This window comes from Sander lucioperca, chromosome 9 (assembly GCF_008315115.2).
Source record: "Sander lucioperca isolate FBNREF2018 chromosome 9, SLUC_FBN_1.2, whole genome shotgun sequence".
NCBI classification, from domain to species: domain Eukaryota; kingdom Metazoa; phylum Chordata; class Actinopteri; order Perciformes; family Percidae; genus Sander; species Sander lucioperca.
The window spans coordinates 19486634-19505965 of record NC_050181.1 but is presented as its reverse complement, the minus strand read 5'-3'; the positions used below and the strand labels follow the sequence as shown (position 1 = coordinate 19505965).

General features: G+C 40.2%; 1 protein-coding gene across 2 annotated transcripts in view; it reads right to left on the bottom strand.

The window, feature by feature from the left end:
* LOC116055596 (receptor-type tyrosine-protein phosphatase N2-like) overlaps positions 1–19332 on the bottom strand; it is a 310864-nt gene that overhangs the window by 186907 nt on the left and 104625 nt on the right. For both annotated transcript variants that reach the window (XM_031307625.2, XM_031307623.2), the window contains 2 exons: positions 15053–15426; positions 8087–8173 (listed from right to left, as the gene is read on the bottom strand). In XM_031307625.2, coding sequence (XP_031163485.1) covers positions 8087–8173; positions 15053–15426 — 461 coding nt within the window. The remainder of the gene's footprint in view (positions 1–8086; positions 8174–15052; positions 15427–19332) is intronic.

The window sequence follows — 19332 nt, the reverse complement described above, 5'->3', positions numbered from 1 at the left end:
AGAACAAAGACAAAAGGTGCATTAGAACAGGAGAACAGTACGGGCCACCCAGGGACTCAATACAGCAGCCGAGCAGCACGGCGAGGTGCTGCAGGAACAACAGGGCCTGGGTGGTGGGGGCGGATAGAGGGAGTGTGTGTGAAGGTATGTGTGTATGTATCACACGACCCAAAGCCACCCTATTCCCACCTGTCCACACCATAGACTGTATATAAATGGCGGCATCCATTGGTTTGTGGACTGACATTTCGAAGCCAGGAGTTTTTTAGCATTTTGGTATTTTGGAGTCAGAATTGACCATATTTGGACAAAAGGGTGGAGCTGGGGAGTAAGCCAGTGCTAAATGTTAAAAGAGGGAAAGTCAGCTGGAAAATCCCACTGCGACCCAGAAAGGATTTTTTTTGCCAGGACACCTCGATGTAAGTTATGACTATTTCTATTCAGAATTTTTAATCCGTGGACTTTTTATGTTTGAAAAACTCCCCTTGAGTCGAGAAAAGAGATTTAAAAACCTGTGACGTCACCACAACGTAAAGTCTCTGCGCATATTCAGTGGGTCGGAAGCTTAGAAACTTTTTTCGTGTATGCGCCACTGAGCAGCTCTCATAGGAATGAACAGGGTGCATTAACAGGGACATTAACGTTCAGCGTCCAGGTCTTATACAGTAATACATTCATGGGCAGAACGCTGAATAAGACATTTCTAGGCGACCAAATGTTCCAATCAACTTGGAGGGTCAAAGTTTAAGATAAAAACACGGACAACATCCAAAAACAAGTTCAGGTCTATTTTAATGTCCACAATGCCATGGTTAGCATTGCCAAGCCTGTGTTATGATTGACAGGTCGGCGTGTATTACATTACATGTCATTTAGCTGACGCTTTTATCCAAAGCGACTTACAATTAAGTGCTTTCAACCCTGAAGGTGCAAACTCCAGACAACAAGTAGTAATTGCAAGTACATTAGCTTTAAATAAGCAAAACTACAAAGAGCCATATGAAAGTGCAGCTTCAAGAAAAGAGATGTGTTTTTAGCCTTCGGCGGAAGATGTGTAGGCTTTCGGCCATCCTGATGTCAATAGGGAGCTCATTCCACCATTTAGGAGCCAGGTAAGCAAACAGTCGGGATTTCATTGAGTGATTAGTTCTCCCTCGCTGTGAGGGGGCAGCAAGCAGGTTGGCTGATGCAGAGCGGAGTGGGCGGGTTGAGTTTCAGATGGTGTGTGGACATCCAAGAAGAAATGTCAGTCAGACAGGCCGAGATACCTGCCGCTACTTGAGTTTCAGACTCCGGAAAGGAGAGAATTAGTTGGGTGTCATCTGCGTAGCTGTGGTAAGAAAAGCCATGCGAGTGAATGACAGACCCGAGAGAGTTGGTGTACAGAGAGAAGAGGAGGGGACCCAGGACTGATCCCTGAGGAACCCCCGTTTTGAGTGGGCAAGGTTCTGAGGTAGATCTTCCAAGTTACCCGGTAGGTTCGGTCTGTCAGGTAAGATGTGAGCAAAGAGAGCACAGAGCCTGAGACACCCAGATCATGGAGTGTTGAAATGAGGATCTGGTGGTTCACTCTGTTGAAGGCAGCAGAAAGGTCCAGAAGGATGATGATGGAAGAGAAAGAGGTTGTTCTAGCGATGTGAAGCTGCTCAGTGACAGCGAGGAGGGCAGTTTCTGTTGAGTGGCCAGCCTTGAAGCCAGACTGGTGGGGATCAAGAAGATTGTTGTGGTGGAGATAGGTAGAGAGTTGATTATAAATGGCACACTCAAGAGTTTTGGATAGAAATGGAAGAAGGGAGACGGGTCTGTAGTTATTTACCTCAGACGAGTCGAGTGTTGGTTTTTTGAGTAGTGGGGTCACTCTTGACTCTTTGAGGGTGTCGGGGAAACAGCCAGTTGACAAGGAGATGTTGATGAGATGTTCATTTAGGTACTAAATCAACTTTTTTTTTTTTTTTTGGAGTCAGTTTTTTGGAGTCAGACCCTGCTGGAAATGAGATAGAATGCACTTCCGTATTGGCTTTACTTTTCAGGCCTGGAAGTTGCCACTTGGTTCACTCACAAAACACATAAATGTACACAAGACAGAATAAATGTAATTGAAGTGGAATTCTCAAATATAGCACAAGAAAAAAAACATTCTCCTGATGAGGGCATGTCATTTGGTCAAATGCTCGGAAAAAGCTACTAAGTGTACCTTGAGTTAAGACTGTTTAGTCAAGGTATCATTTCCAAGGTTGGGAATTAACTTTTGCTAACACCTAAAACTGCTTATGGACAAATTCATAACAGCTACTGTTGTAACCTGATCTCAGCAATTAACACTGTGAGGTGCAGTGTTATCATAACTGATAGGGATGATGGTCAAAACTGAAATAAGACCTAAGTTGAAATAAAACTTGCAATACACCTTTTATTTCCTGGAAGTTTCTTTGCAAGTTTGGATGAAACATATCCGGCCTGTGACCTTCAGCACTCACTGGATCGGTTCGCAGCCGAGTGTGAAGCAGCTGGGATGAGGATCAGCACCTCTAAATCTGAGGCCATGGTTCTCAGCAGGAAACCGATGGAGTGCCTTCTCCAGGTAGGGAATGAGTTTAAATACCTTGGGGTCTTGTTCGCGAGTGAGGGGACAATGGAGCGGGAGATTGGTCGGAGAATCGGCGCAGCGGGTGCAGTATTACATTCAATTTATCGCACCGTTGTGACGAAAAGAGAGCTGAGCCAGAAGGCAAAGCTCTCAATCTACCGGTCAGTTTTTGTTCCTACCCTCACCTATGGCCATGTAGGCTGGGTCATGACCGAAAGAACAAGATCCAGGGTACAAGCGGCCGAAATGGGTTTCCTCAGGAGGGTGGCTGGCATCTCCCTTAGAGATAGGGTGAAAAGCTCAGTCATCTGTGAGGAGCTCGGAGTAGAGCCGCTGCTCCTTCGCGTCAAAAGGAGCCAGTTGAGGTGGTTCGGGCATCTGGTAAGGATGCTCCCTGGGCGCCTCCCTAGGGAGGTGTTCCAGGCACATCCAGCTGGGAGGAGGCCTCGGGGAAGACCCAGGACTAGGTGGAGGGATTATATCTCCAACCTGGCCTGGGAACGCCACGGGATCCCCGAGTCTGAGCTGGTTAATGTGGCTCAGGAAAGGGAAGTTTGGGGTCCCCTGCTGGTGTGGCACTGTGTGTTAACTATCTGTGTGTTAATTATTTGCCTCTACATTTTGAACTGAGTGAAGCTGAAGTCTAAAAACACGAGGTAACTACTGTCTCTATTGTCTATAATATACCACAAGGGATTCTGAATGAATGTGTTTTGAATGGGTGATATTAGTCTGGCTTAACTCAGCTTTGCCAGCAGAGGGCGCTCTAAGATTTACACTTGACTGGGTATCAGTAGCTGACGCCAGTAGTGCCGAAGTAGAAGTCAGTACGTGATGAACGAGTTTAAGTGTACATGCTACAGCTCCTGATCTGAATTGTGTTTTCATATTTCCTACAGGTAAGCTGACTGTAATCAGAACCCGGGTAATAGACATCAGTAGTTTGTTTTATTAGAGCTTTAGCTAACAACTGTGACATTAAGAGACATTGAATTTGGCCGTGTTATGAGTGTGTACGTTTGCCGCCTCGTGTGTCTAAGATGGCGGACGCCGATAGTAATGACTTCGGTCGCTAAACACAAGCTACTACCTTTCTGTGTGAGCTGTAAGGAGTGAAACACATGTTTAGAGACATGTGGTTAAGACAGTAGTGAAGACAAACGGTGTGAAACGGGATGAACCAAGTGAATGTTGTAAGAAACTGTTTAACTGTGTGTATTGTTTAGCAGGCCAAGCTAATGCTAATCACCGGTAAATACTAACGCCACAGCCTGAGCGTCATGAAGGTTAAAGGGGCATTCCGTGATGTTTTGATAAGTGGAGTGTGCGGTAGTCAGTGTTTAAAACGTTAATTGTGAAATTGTGAAATATTTGTGAAAAAAATACAGTAACTGGCTGTGGGTTAAAGATTAGTTATGTTAGATAATTCAGTTCATAAACATAATTCGTAGAGGTTTAAAAACAGTAAAAGCAGTGAGATTAACAAGACAAGTTCATAGAGTATTCAGTCTGGAGTAATGTGGTATTACTGAACTGTTATTTTCATGTTTTTATGTCATTTCAAGTTATGCATTACTTACCTGTGTGTATGTTAAAAAGAGTAATTTGACACTAAGAAGAGACAGTATTTTTGTACTGTATATATAGCATATATAAAGTATATGCTATGAACCAGTAGTGCCGAAGTAGAAGTCAGTACGTGATGAACGAGTTTAAGTGTACATGCTACAGCTCCTGATCTGAACTGTTTTCATATTTCCTACAGGAAATAAATGTGTTACTCCAAGAGTGAGCGTCACCTCATTCTTAAAAGTGTAACACTGGAGCTGCTCCCCCCGCGACCCAATACCGGATAAGCGGACGAAGATGGATGGATGGATATCTGGCCCCCAGCAGCATAAAGCTTATAAACTGTGACTATAGAGGCCTGCTATTTACACATACTATACAGTATACAGTGTACTGTCTGTATACTGACTATAATCCCCAGCAGTTGGTTCAACTATTTTGTTGTTGCAGCTCACTGCATTGAAAATGTTCACAGCCCACTGCAAAGTCACCTGTGGGGGGAAATATAGCAACTATGAAAAGAAGAGAGAGGGAAGAGATACATGATGACAGACTAGTCAAGAGAAGAAAAGATAGAAAAAGAGGCAAAGACAAAGAGAAGTAGATAACCTCAAATAACGAGTGAGAGACAGAGAAAGACAGAGAGAGAAAGAGAGGGTTCAGGCAGAGTTCATACTCATTAATAAAGATTGCAGTCAGCGATGGCTCCCCCACTCCAGAGCATGAAAATGTTGACAGAATGAAAATAAGGCGACGTCCTTGTATTTCTATTTTGTAAAGGCCCTGTTTTTTCTTTCCCTTTTTCACTTCTGATTTTAACGCCTTGTGCCACTAGAAAATCTCTCCATTTTGATCCCACCAGTTTGCCCTGATTTGACATGCTGGGGGTAACAGCGGAGGAGCCAGCACTGCTCATCTTCCACGGGGAATACATCAAGAGTTTCAGTATGAGATGCTCGCCCTTTGAGAAAATTGCCGCCCACTTGAGCCTACAGGTACAAGACGGTTGATGTCGGGAACATAAAGCACACTATACTATAACATGATGAGTCATCTACAGACCTCTGCTCCTTCACTATTTTAGTCTGAGGATGGGGTCCTTTGTGATTTTGAATTTGAAGTTTTTCCAGAGGTAATTCTTAATTTAATTCAACTGCTTGGCCATTTAACAGCTGGCAGGGCTACATGTCCAGAAGCAATGCTCTATTACAGGGTAAAGAGAGTTTTAGAACAACATTATAAGCATTAAAATGCGCTTCCTCGACACAATGCTGGAGCTGTAACGTTGAGTGTGTGTACAGGTACAGCCTGGTTTGCTCAAGATTGTGTTAGTCTTAGTATTACTTGATCTCAGTGCTGCATTTGATACGGTCGACCATGACATATTACTAGACCGATTGGAAAACTGGGTTGGCATTTCTGGCTCAGTACTAAAGTGGTTTGAGTTTTATTTAAAGAATAGGGACGACTTTGTGTCTATAGGGAATTATACATCTGAGCATACAAATATGACGTGTGGAGTTCCCCAAGGCTCAGTTCTGAGGCCTCTCCTGTTTAACATCTACATGCTTGCACTGGCTCAGATTATGGAAAACAATAAAATAAGTTACCATAGTTATGCGGATGACACACAAATTTATATAACCTTATCGCCAGGGGAATACATAGTCCAATACAACAACTGACTAAGTGCATTGAACAAATTAACGACTGGATGTGCCAGAACTTTCTTAAATTAAATGATGAAAAAACTGAGGTGGTTGTTTTTGGAGCAAAAGAGGAACGATTAAAAGTCAGCACTCAGCTTCAAACGATAATGTTAAAAACAACAGACAAAGCCAGAAATCTTGGTGTAGTCATGGACTCAGACCTGAATTTTAACAGCCACATTAAGACAATTACAAAGTCAGCCTATTACCACCTTAAAAATATATCAAGGGTTAAAGGACTTATGTCTCAGCAGGATTTGGAAAAACTTGTCCATGCTTTTATCTTAAGTAGACTTGACTACTGTAACGGTGTCTTTACAGGTCTCCCTAAAAAAATCAATCAGACAGCTGCAGCTAATTCAGCTCCACATATCTGGAACAAACTCCCAGATAACTGCAGGTCTGCTGCAACTCTCAGTTCTTTTAAATCAAGGCTGAAGACCTATCTTTTTGATGTTGCCTTTCTTTAAATAACTGTTCATTTCTTATACTGAAGTTGCATTGTTGACACTGTATGACAATCTATATAAGAATATAAAGAGAAATTCCTATTTTATCTACTTTTATATATTTAACTGTTTTAACTGCTCTTCAATGTTTAATTTCTTATACTGCACTGTAACTTTTATTCTCGTATTTTATCTGTTTTTAATTTTTTAATCTGTTTTCATGTAAAGCACTTTGAATTGCCCTGTTGCTGAAATGTGCTATACAAATAAAGCTGCCTTGCCTTGCCTTGCCTTGCCTTGCCTTGCCTTGACCTGAACCTGGCGGACCACTCACATTGTGAGGACTCACCTCCATTCTAGGGTTTGAAAAAGGTGACCTGCACAACTTTATCTGTTTATCGAGGTTTAAACTTAGTTTTACGTTATAGTTAGTCATGCAGATCTGATGTTCCAGCAAAGAGAGATGTTAACATCTCTGCAGACCTTTGCAGAGAAAAGCATTAGGAGTAACAATAGACTGCAGAGGCGCAGAGAGGAGCCGACGCACACACTTCCAAATCGTAATGTGTTGAGTGGATTTGTCCATCAAGCGAGTTGATTGGTTGATCAAAGTCATAACAGGAGGCGGTTTAAAAGACATAAAGATGTAAATTTGTTTGAGTATTAAACAGGCATGAACTCAAGAGAAGCATGTTTAGGTCTGAAAGGGCTGGGACATTAATTAAAAGTCTGCTAAATGAAAGCAAGACAACTTTATGCATGTGTAATCTTTGCCGATAACTTGTATCTTTATCAGCCAAAAAACAAATGACTATAAACTACTAGTACTCATAAATCTAAGATTTTTTTTTGCCACTTGGGGGCAGAAGAGCAAACCGAACCACTGCCTTATTATCATTAATATGGAGTCCAGGTTGTGTACATCTTATGATTGCAAGTCCAATATTCTCTCTCTTTTAGCTCTGTTTTTGGTCCCTACCAGCTCCTGGGCAAAATATCTGGCTCCTTAGCTGCTAAATGTTCCACAATGTTCAACAACTAGTCTCTTACTGTGTCTGTCTGCTGCTGAGCAGGTACTGTATTCACAATCATTCACCAGTTCACCAGTGTCATCATCAAATTAACTCCCTGTATTGCTAATTATTAATATTGCCTATATTCTTACAGTACCCTGTGAATTTGTTTAAAGAAAGTTCCATATAGGCTAAATAACTACAGTACCATTCATCATGATCTATATCATCACTGCAGTCAATTCAAAACTGCAATATCATATTTTACTATATCAGCTGCTAGATTATGACATAAATTTAAAAAAAATCTTAATTATTTCACTGGTTATGTGATCATAATTATACAGGGATATCAGACTGATAAACAACATCTATGTTTCAAAGCTGATGTCTGTAGGTTTCTTTGTTTGCTTGTCAAAATACATAAATGGTGTGAAATGTGTCACTTCCAGTGTGCTGGCTCTGTTTGAACAGACTTTATTTATTGGCCTTTTTCCACCAGAACAGGTGTGAACAACATGCTCAATAACAATAGATTATTCAGGCAGCACAGTACATGTGCAGGTTTTTTTGTTTGGTTTTTATACTCCACCGTACAGTTGGAAAAATGAACTCTTTAAACCTGGAGAATAAATACCAGCTTTATAGGTCAGGTGGTCATTTTCAGTCTAGACTGCTCACTCTATGAGAACAAACAGCATGAAGACAGCAAGGAGGAGCGAGCACCCTGCGATGTCATAAAAAAGCAGAAATACGTACGAGAGCTCGGCGAAGTCGGTCATCTGGATTTTAGACATGCGAGCCAGGATCTCCATTAGGTGGAGGCCTTCGTCTGTTTGGAGCCCACTGATGATGATGAAGAGGAGGCAGGAGGGAGGAGGAGGAGAGTGGAGGACAGAAAGAAAAGAAGGAATGGGTTGAGGAGGTCAGGATGCAAAGGGAGGAAGGTACAGAAAAAGATTATAAATTAAATGAAACTCATCCCAAAGAGTAAAACCGAAGTCACAGTACTACTAAAATATAAGTGCTACTAAAAGAATCTGGTAAATGAGTGGATAGAGTATTTCTGAGAACATGCTAACATGTAAACGCATGGTTTGCTATGCACTTTAGAACCCAAGAGAATAGATTCTTTATTTACACATATTGACAGAAAAAACGCAAGGATTATTGTTTGTAATGAAACGGAGTTGCTACATACTGAAATGATTAGGCAAAATTGTTTTACTTCCATTCGTGCAACTAAAACTCAGGATCTGTTCTTGTGGTGTGTGGGGATGTCATATAAACACTAATGACTAATAACTAAATGTATGATAAAATAAAGGTTTTAGAATCTTTTTTTTTTAAAGATTATTTTTTTGGGGCTTTTCCGTCTTTAATTTTGGACAGGACAGCTAGGTGAGAAGAGAGGAGGAGACATTCAGGAAATTTGTCACAGGTCGGATTCGAATCCTGGACCTCTGCGTCGAGGCACAAACCTCACAGTACATGTGCGCCTGCTCTACCACCGAGCCAATCCCGGCCACAGGTTTTATAATCTTTCACTTCCTAATTTAGCATAATCAAATCCTGTACTTTGTTCAAAAAACATATTCAAACTATGTGTGTGCTGTTTGAATACTGAAGAGGTGAGGAAAGTCATCGACCGAGAGCTTGTTTTCATCTCTCCCTGTTCCCTCATTGTATGCTTTAAATTGTGTTGACAGTGGCAAGGTCAGAGCCAAACCACCAACTCTGTACACGTACTCAAAGGACTTTGGCAGTATTCCACAATGAGAATGACATCTGTTTTGTTTGTGCATGTCGGCTTCCTCAAACTAAAAAACAAGAAACCTACTTCACCCTGATCTAGTGTAGACACCTGGTACAGTATATAGGCATACTTATGGCCAGATAAAGAAATGAATGGCACACATTTCTCACAGGGTTTGAAATGATAATAGAACACTACTTGATGCTCTTGAATGTATCTGTACATGCACATAAAAAAGAGAAAAAACACAGTTAGGAGGTAGAAAGTATAAGTACATTTACTTACATGCAACCCTGTCTCCTACTAATTTATATACTACATATTCAAAAGAAGACGCAGAAAAGAAATGTAATCTTTTTTTCACCTATACATTCATTATCAATATAGGTTGTAAGACATTTCCTAAATATGTTGATATGAAAGAAATCTGTGCTGCATTATGTTTCTTTTTTAAAACATATTTGGTGATGCAAATTATAATTTCTAGAGGACAGGGTTACCACAATCCATCCCATCCACCTCATTAGGTCTGGGGAGAAAAACCTTGCCACCAAACATAATCCAGACAGCAAGTATTTTAATGTAGTAGTAAATAGAGGTAACTTCTAGGGTTGGTACTGGAGTACAGTTTTGTAGTTCTTTTATTTGAGTCTTTCCACTTTGGGAGACCGTCTGCTTCGCAGCATTTCAGAGGCTTTAACTATTTACCTCACTGAATGTATCTGACAGCTTGAGTAGTTGGTTATTTAGTAGACTATTTTGTTTTAACATGAGCTGCTGTACGATAAACATTTGAGCTCTGAAAAGTGCCTTGTTTCATTTATGCGTCTCCTTTTCCTCTTCTTTTCCATTTCTCTCCCTCTTCTATCCCATCTTTCCTTCTTTTCTCCCTTTCTTAAATCTCCTTAATCTTTTCCTTTCTGTCCTCCACTCCTTTCATCTTAATCTCTTTTTTTACCTCCTTTCTGCTTTTCTTACTCCCTTCTGACCTTCTCGCCTTCTTCTCAATAGTCTCAAAACTATAATGCCCAGTGGTTGCATGACAGCCTGTCTTTGACATCAGGCTCTTTTTCTTTGGATAGTTCAGTACATTGTACTGTCTATACTCACTTAGAGCTAAACGTAGAAAGAGAAACTCAGTAACATTTCACCAAACTGTGAAGAAAAATTAAGGAATAACAAATGAAGTAGTCATAAGTAGTTTTCTCCCTCAACACCAGACATCAGGTTCAGATGACAGTGAAAGAAAAGAGGACAGAGGAGAGAGATTTTCTGCAACTTGTGAAAATCACTCATTTTGAAATATATTTAGTTATAGGAATTAACAGTTGTTTACTTCTTTGTATCCCCGGACATTAAACTGACGCTGTTCTAATCTTTATCCTATTGGTATTGGAAAACATTCAGCCCTGGTTGATGTGGCGACCCCTGTGTGTTTGCTTTACCCTGAACAAGCACTGATCACATGATAGTCAGTTGGCTAATAAAATGAAAGCTTCCCCAGTAGTCACAGTAGACCTTTAACACTAAAAAAGGCAAATGTCACATAAAAAAATACTTAAATTTATGTTTTCAGAACTTTGCATCTAATTGTTATATCATCAACATTTCCATAATATATGTATATAAATACAGGCCACTGAATGTCATAAAACATCATTGACAAGTGTGTTTTAATATAACACATCCTATGCTCTCAGAAATACAAAAGAATTAGACCAAATACATTTTGTTTCACAGTTTACAGAGTAAAATCAGAGCAGCACATTGTTTTAATAAAGGAGGACAGTCTTTTCCAACTTTTTTAAATGACAGCCATAAATAGTATGGAAAAGAAGTTTGAAATAGTGAAAACCTTTGTTTTAAAATAATAAGAGAATATGGCTGACTATTTGTAAACCACTATTGAGAAAAGTGAATTGTCTATGTAGAGTAGAAGGATGTTTCTCCTTCCTTAGCCTGGAGAGCAGCCCACGGTATGAGGCAGTCCTCCACAGTGCAGAGCAGCTGCTGCTTCACATCTGACCCCAGGGATCACTCTGTCTGCTGATGGCTGCACCAGGGACCTCACACAAGTTTTTACATTAGCTCTGCAGCACACAGTACATCGGGTTTGGATCCATCAACAACCTGTAACAGCAGGATTGTTTCTCATCTGGAGCAGCTTTTAATCATTTTATTCAAAATGTCCTATTATTATGCTCTTACACATTTTTAATATGGGCATCTTATCCTCTGGCAGCACCAGCAGGTCAAAGCTTTCATTTAGCCACTTAAACATCTACTGAATAGGCACGGAATATGGTAGACATTCATGATTCCCAAACCATTTATCCTACTTCCTCCCCTGATGTTTCCTCTAGCACCACCATGAGGTTGACATTTGTAATTTTTAGTGAAAGGTTTTATCAACTACAGGAGAATACTAACAGTAAGATCCAACTAAAACAGAAGAAGTATTTGTATGTCTGTCCTTCGATTTTCTCGACATACGATCGTCTTCACACTTGGTGTGTTGCTAAGGACTCAAGGAAGTGCAGTGTCGCGTGCAAGCTCTTAATATCTACGGGACATATTTATTAGCAGTCCATTATGTACTGCATTGAGAGGGGACCTCAATAACTATAATAATCGCTCGCGACATTACATTAAAGAACAGCTGAGGAAAGAGACACTCACACAATTCAAGCATCAGTGATGCTGTTAGAAAATACTTGCGTATAATCTTGCGTTGAGAGGGGACGCAACTATGTCTGGTAGGTGTCTTGCTCAGGACCCAAGGAAGCGCAGTGTTGAGTGTGGATTTGTTTAGATGAGCTGTCCGAGAAAGCTGCAAGCAGCAACTAGAGGCCAAGCTGTTGGCCCGTTCCGCACACACACATTTTCAACGGGCACTGCAGTTCAACTAATTTAAAATCACCACCGTAAAAATAGGAACCAGGAAACACGCAGGCACACTTGTTCTAAAAAGCTTTTCTTGTACTATACTTACATATAATTCTATGAATTACAATATTTGGAGCATTGGATTTATATAGCAGTTTATTATAGGAAGGTCAATAAACCTGTGAAACTAATTACATTTGTAAAATAAATAAACACAAAAGAGACAAAATGGTCGGGGGTAACAAATCCAGAGGGATTGTGAATAAATGTTGTTTTAAAAAATGACATAATTATAGATTATTTTCCTGCATCTTGTCCTGTACAGTACTCTCTTTATTATCAAGCCTATTAGTGAGTTCAAATCCATTAAAAACTGAATGTAATTTGGCAGTTTGCATTATACACATGTTGTTCATGAAAGCTTGTTGAGCAATATTTTACTGTTCGGTAGATTTGAAAGGAATATTATAGGTGTTTCACTTTTTTTAAATAGGTTTTTAAAATGCAAATCTTAACAGTGATGGGCACCATGATTCAAGTCAGGTGTGTGTTTGTGTGTGGGATGGTAAGAAACAAGGGAAAGCATTTATAGGTTAAAGGGTGGCCACAAAAAATAAAATGTGTGTCTAGATGGCCATATCTATGTGTGGGTTGGGGAGCAGGTGTTTTCCTCCAGCTGTGATGAATCACCCTGTCTTCCTTCCTCCTTCTCTTGGCCACAGGAGGAGCACCAGGAGGTTTGCTATCAGCCCTCACATCTGCCACAACAGAGTCCACAACTGTGCATCTTATCGGTCTTCTTACACCTGTAGTCCTGCACTGATACCGGCATTTGTGTATATATGCTAGTATCAGTGCAGGACTACATATATATATATATATATATATATATATATATATATATATATATATATATATATATATATATAAATAATCATAGTGCTTTTTTCAAAGGAAGGATACTTCACTCCTCTATTGACAGTTTGAAGACAACCCAAAATTTTGTATCCTTCACGTCTTACTTAAAGCTATGATTTAGCAGATTTAAAGCTTAAACATCTGTAATCTGATGTTGAGTTACGTATCTACAGCCAACCACATCCTTCTATTTTTTTATATTTTTCATCTTCTGTAAAAACATATTGCGGTAATATTGGGGAGTTATGTGCCAGATATTTTTGTTTGCCAGTCTCAGTAAGCTTCTGAAAAGAAACATGCATTTTGTTTCCTCCACAGTCAGTGCAAAGCTTCCATTTTGCCATAATTTTTTTAAAGAACACGAAAGAAACTAATGCTATATTCAGCGTCCTGCCCAGAGGGCTGGGAGTATCCTAATAGGCCCTGAAATCCACAGACGGAAACCCCAACTTCATGTTTTATTTGACATTTTGTTTTGTTCATTTATTTGCACCTTTTAAGCCATTGCTTTAACGTAAAGGAGGTTCAAGAAAAAAAGACTTTTTGACAGCTCACTGGGCTGGTCAACTGATTTCCATCATTCAACATAATGAGGCCCTGAATGGGACCTTGACAACAACCTCACAAAGACGTTATTCTTCTATAACGCCAGAACAGAAAAATACTTACAGGTGTGTCCGAGGGGGACGAGTTAAGTTACAAAGAAACTCCCTGTCTAACTTGCAAAAATACATTTAATAGCTGGCAACATTTCGGTACTAGACCATCATCATCATCATCAGGCAAAAAAAAAATCGCAAAATAATTTTGCCTGATGATGGTCTAATACGAAACGACAGTGTGCGGGAGTTTCTTTGCAAACTCTTTTATAACGTAGCAGTTATGGCTTGTATTGCTCTGAATGACAAGTAACATGATGGCAGAGAAAGGAAGGTGTTACACCTGTTGCAGCTGAAAGACAGAAAAACCACAGCCACCACTTCTAACGGTCTACAATCTCAAACTGAGAAGCAGAGAAATCATTTTGAAAATGGCTCTGGCCTTGGTGAGAATAAGAAGGAAGGAAAAAGATGGCCCTGCAGTGTCCTCTTGTTGCATCCTCGGTAACGACATTGACATCAGGATGAAGGCAGGTTCACCTGTTTTGTGGTGTATGAGCAACTCTATTTTTCCTTGATAGCATCAACATATTACGGGGAAAACACATTTCCTGCCTCCATTTCTATGAGAACAAAATATTGCCTGTTACTGTGTGGATGTCCCGCCTAACACTTATATTTTTAGTTTTACATTTGGAGGTAAGAAAAGAAAACTACACTGTACTATACTTTTATTACAAAAGGTTTGTCTCTCACCCTGAAATAATACCAGACTCAAGATGTCAGCGTCCATCCATTGATGTATAGCCACAATGGCTCTGATCTGCTAGAAATGTCACTGAACAAAAATATGTTTTTCAGTATATTTTATTTTTATTTTTACACATTTACACCATAGCTTCTATATGTCTGTGGTGAGACTGTTAAACTTAGGGGAAGCCTTAAGTGATGTCTTTAGTGAATGTGTTCACAGCATACAGCAAGCAGCACATATGTGTGATTTGAACAGCTGCCCAATAAAATTACAACAGAAACCGTTTAGAACGAGATGCCCCAACTCAAGTAATGTTCTGTATCTGTGTCATGGGTTTGTCCATGGCCACGCCTCTTTAAGAGGCTAGCAGCAGATCCTGAGTGTATTGATTCCAATGGGAGAAGTGAATGTGAACAAAGATTAAGAGTTTTACATTCTGACGCTAAAATGGCATTTTTCAGACAACACAGATCATTTTTGTTCAATTTGTTCGAGACTTGTTCCTGTCTCAGGAAGAAACTCTGGCGAGATCTGGAGACACAGCTAAGCCAACGTCATGCCCTAACAAAACTAATGTTCGTAATGCAAAATGTGGTTTTTAGTTGTGTAAATATCTAATGTTAGCCAAAGAAAATATTTATAAATTATGCAAAAATAACTTTTTATCCATACAGATGACATTCACTACAATTTCAAACAAGGCCACGCCCATTTAGGAGAGAGGAAGTGTACCGTTTTATACCATTGGCGCAGCGTGTAATGGGCTTTCTTTAGTCAGAGAGAATCTTTGATGTTAGTAGCTTCCTACTCACTCTGTGTCGGTGATGACATAGCCGAAGATATCATCGTCTGCCTTGGTCCTGCTGGCTTTGACGTCCAGTTGAAGTTCGGGAACGTGCATCGTCTTCTCGTGCGGCTCCTCATACACAAGCGAAGCAGGAGGGGGCGCCACCTCCTTGATCCAGCCCTGCACTTCCGACACCTCCTCCACAGACTGGGTGGCGTCCTTCTTCTGCACCGTCACCCCAGCACCGCTGGTCCGGCTCTGGACATTTTCCAGGCCCACCTGTTGGCCTATGGGTGTCTCCATAGCAACAACGTCACGATTTCTTGCTGGAGGAGAGGCGTTGAAGGAAGTTTTGTCCAGGTAGGCCAGAAGTTTGGTAAAGAGGTTTCCACCCTCAGGCTGAAAAGAAATATTCAGATTTAGATGGCTTGTGTGAGCCAATCAGAACTACAATTTGGTAAATGCTAACTTACATCTTTAAAACTTTAAAAAGCTGAATTTTCTCACCATGAACAGCATTCCAGACCTGAAATTAGGGTTAGAATAAAAAACCCTATACTGAGGTCCACTTTGAGCTTTTAAAGCCTCAACACACCTACCCCCACAGCTGTTTTAGAAGAAGAAGATGAAGACATGTCTTTTCCAAGGGGAAATTCACATTTTCACTCTGTTGGTACAGTTGTTACACACAGGCTTGAAATACACACAGACGCTCGGGACCTAAGGGGGCTGCCATTGGACAGGCCCCGCGAGCAGTTCGGGGTTCTTTGCCTTGCTCAAGGGCACCTTGGTAGTGCCCAGGAGGTGAACTGGCACCTCTGCAGCTACCAGACCATACTTTGGTCCGGACAGTGACTTGAATCAGCGAACCTTCGGACTGTGCTACTGCCACCCCCACTTCTCTTTCTTTCTTCCCCACACTTGTGCCTGATTGATTAGACCTATTTTAGGACTGTGTGAGCGCCTTTAACTTTTGATTGTCATCTTCTTGCAATGCAGTCAAATGCAATTCATGTGTTTGTTTTAGTTTGTCAAACACCTTCAGGTACCTCACAACTGCCTTCTGGCCTGGAGGAGGGCTGATAATTTGCATGTAGCTGCAGAAACCAGGACGGATGCAATCAGATGTGTGATCTGGCCGTATACAGCATATGTGGCTGACGTTAATAAAAGATTTTTTATCCGGCTACAAGACAGTGAAATAAAATGACAGTGTAAATAGGTCTTAGGTTTGTCCAAAATCTAATTTGGCACATTGATAATTTTTCATGTGAAAATATACTATGCGGTCAAAAGTATATGGACAGTGTTGAAATGTACAAAGTTGGATAAACTCCAACATACTTCTTACGCAGTTCTTAATGATTTGATTTAGGCCTATTTGTTCCAATACAGGGATACTAAATGCTACAGCATTCAATATTGTAGACAATAGTGTGCTTCCAGTTTGTTTTTGTCGCTTTCCTGTTTCAACATGACGATGCTCCTGTGCATAAAGCCAGCTTTATTTAACGCTCAGAAACCTAAGGTCATTTTTACAGTTCATTGTCCGTCTGGTTTTATTTTCTAAAAAAGCTTGTAAAATATCAACCCTGTTGTCTACAGTCAATTTATGAACACCATTTTTTTCAGGAAAAACTGGGCTATTAGAATATTTGTGCTGGTCACTTGAATGTAAAAATAGGTTGTATGACCTTAAAGACAAATAAATAATTAAAACGGAACATGAATCTCACAGATATATATTGATATCACAGACAGATCAATAAAAGCCAAGCCAAATCCTGTCTAAATCAGTTCCCATATGTATTAGGAGTCACACTGTGAAGAAATAAACATTATAACTTATACAGTTGACTAAATATATACATTTTTTCAAAAAAAGTCCAGACGCTTTTGCCCTCATGACATTCACTTATGCCAATAATCAAATAATAATGTCATATTTATTGAAATCACACACACAGCAATGTTCTAAAACAGTTCTCCTATATATTTGGAGTCATGCAGTGCAAAAATAAACATAATGAACATTATAACTCATGTCAAAGGACAAACTATTTACATTTCTTCAAAAAAGGCCCAAATTTATGCCACATCTCAAAACATTCTTCTCTGTAGAACGGTAATAAACTGGAGTGATCCATCTTTCACTCTATAGCCTTTGTTCTCACTTGGATTCGCTGGAGCGATCTATCTTTCCACTCGATATACTCTTTGTATGACGGACCTGCCTTCCCATTGGTTGAAAGACATCAACACAATCTCACAAAGCATCATGGGATATTCAAAATGGCAGCTAGCATCGAGCTAGTGGCAAAAATGACGGAAAATTGATAAATTATGGACATCAAGTGGATAAATCTTGGATATAAGCGTTTGGATTTAGTGCTGAACAACTCCGAAAAGAGGCACAACTTCCAGGCTGGATAGAAAACCTTCTGTAAAGGCTACAAAGACACCAAAGACACCACCATGATGGATAACTCCTTAGCTTTTAGCAGCAAAAATCGGTAAGTTTCTACATTAAACCGTTATCAAATTATCTAAATATTAATCAGAGGTGCCGTTGTTCGTCGCCGACGACGAGGTCAGGTTCTAAGGGTTAATTTAATTTTCCAAATTTGGTGTGAAGGAACTTAACTGGCCTGCACAGAGATCTGACCTCAACCCCACCCAACACCTGTGGAATGAACTGGCGCACCGACTGTGAGCCAGACCTGATCCTCCAGCATCAGTGTTGGACCTCACTAATGCTCTTGCTGAATGGGAGCAAATCCCTGCAGCCAGGTTCAACATCTGTTGGAAAGACTGAAACCATATCTTGCACTGCACTCTAACTGCACCATCATGTTTATTCCCTCTCTCTATTCTCTCTATTATTCTCTTGTTTCATTCTATAGCTAGATCATTTATGTTCCATTTTATTTTTCTCTTTTAAATCCTAAATTTGTCTTTTAATATTGCCTTGTGTTTCTTTCTTTATGCCTTTCATGTGTTATATAAAGCACTTTGAGTTGTCCTTGTCGTTGCTTTAGAATGTCTAGTGTTCATGATGTTTTAAATGTGCTACACATACTGGGATTCATTTATCTTAAACTAGCAGTAATATTCGTAGTAGTGGTATTAGTATAACCCTTCAAAAAGTATAAATTAAAAATCAGTAATATTGGCGTCGGGGAGATCACGTGACCGACGACTGCAATAGCTGCCCAGGGCTAAAGTCACTTCCGTATTTTCATTGAAAAATCAGGTCTATTCCTTCGTCTTCAATGTCAATCGTTTTTATTTGTCGACAAAGTGACTCAGTGGAATGCCAGCAGGAGCAAAAAAGCAGGTCTTGTTGCCACTTACCCGGACACAGAGAGTTACCAACATGGCGACGGCCCCTAACACGGCTACTAATGCTAGCGCGGACCTACACATGGAACATGATGGCCAAGGTCTTGGAAAAACAACAAAATGGGCTTGAATCAGTGGTCCGCAACACAGTGAGGGAAGCATTAGCAGACATTTGAGTTGGAGTTGTGCGCGAGCTGCGTTTGATGTGGCCACGTATCTTACAGACGGGAGGGGGTCTGCGGTCTCAGAGGGTTAGGGGATTTATTTTATTTTGTATGTTTTTACCACACTTTGCTTATATCTAAATGTACATGTGTACATTTTGAAGATGGCTGAGCTTTCAATCCTTTCAGTTAACATCAGGGGGCTAAACGGTCAAACGAGCTAAATTCCTGGACTATTTAAGAAGGAAAAACATAGACATGGCACTTATACAAGAGTCACACTTATGTAAAAGAGATGTAAATCATCTACAAAATAAATAAGGTTGCTGCTTCATCTAGTGACAACACCAAAACCAAGGGCTCCATCGTGTTGCTGTCGCGGAGATGCACACTCACCGTAGACAACAGCAGTAAAGACTTATCAGGCAGGATATCATATATATGTACTACGATAAGGAGTAGAAAAATAGCCTTAGTTTCAGTATATGCACCGGCTACATATGATGAAAGTTTCTTCCTGCGCCTAACCAATGAATTGCTCTCTCTCAATGAATATTCACTAATTATAGGGGGAGACATGAATGTGGTACTAGATTTAAATCAGGATAGATCAGGGGTCAATCACACAAAAGCCCAGAAAAAACTAAAGGATTTATTAGAGATTTTACATTCTCCTTCGCGGTCAACTTGAAGAGGAAAAGAGAAGCAAAGACTGCGGAGTTGGAAGAATGCTCTAAATCTTTAGAGCAGTCTCTTAAGACTTGTTTTTCTAAAACTACACATACTTTTCTAGTCACAA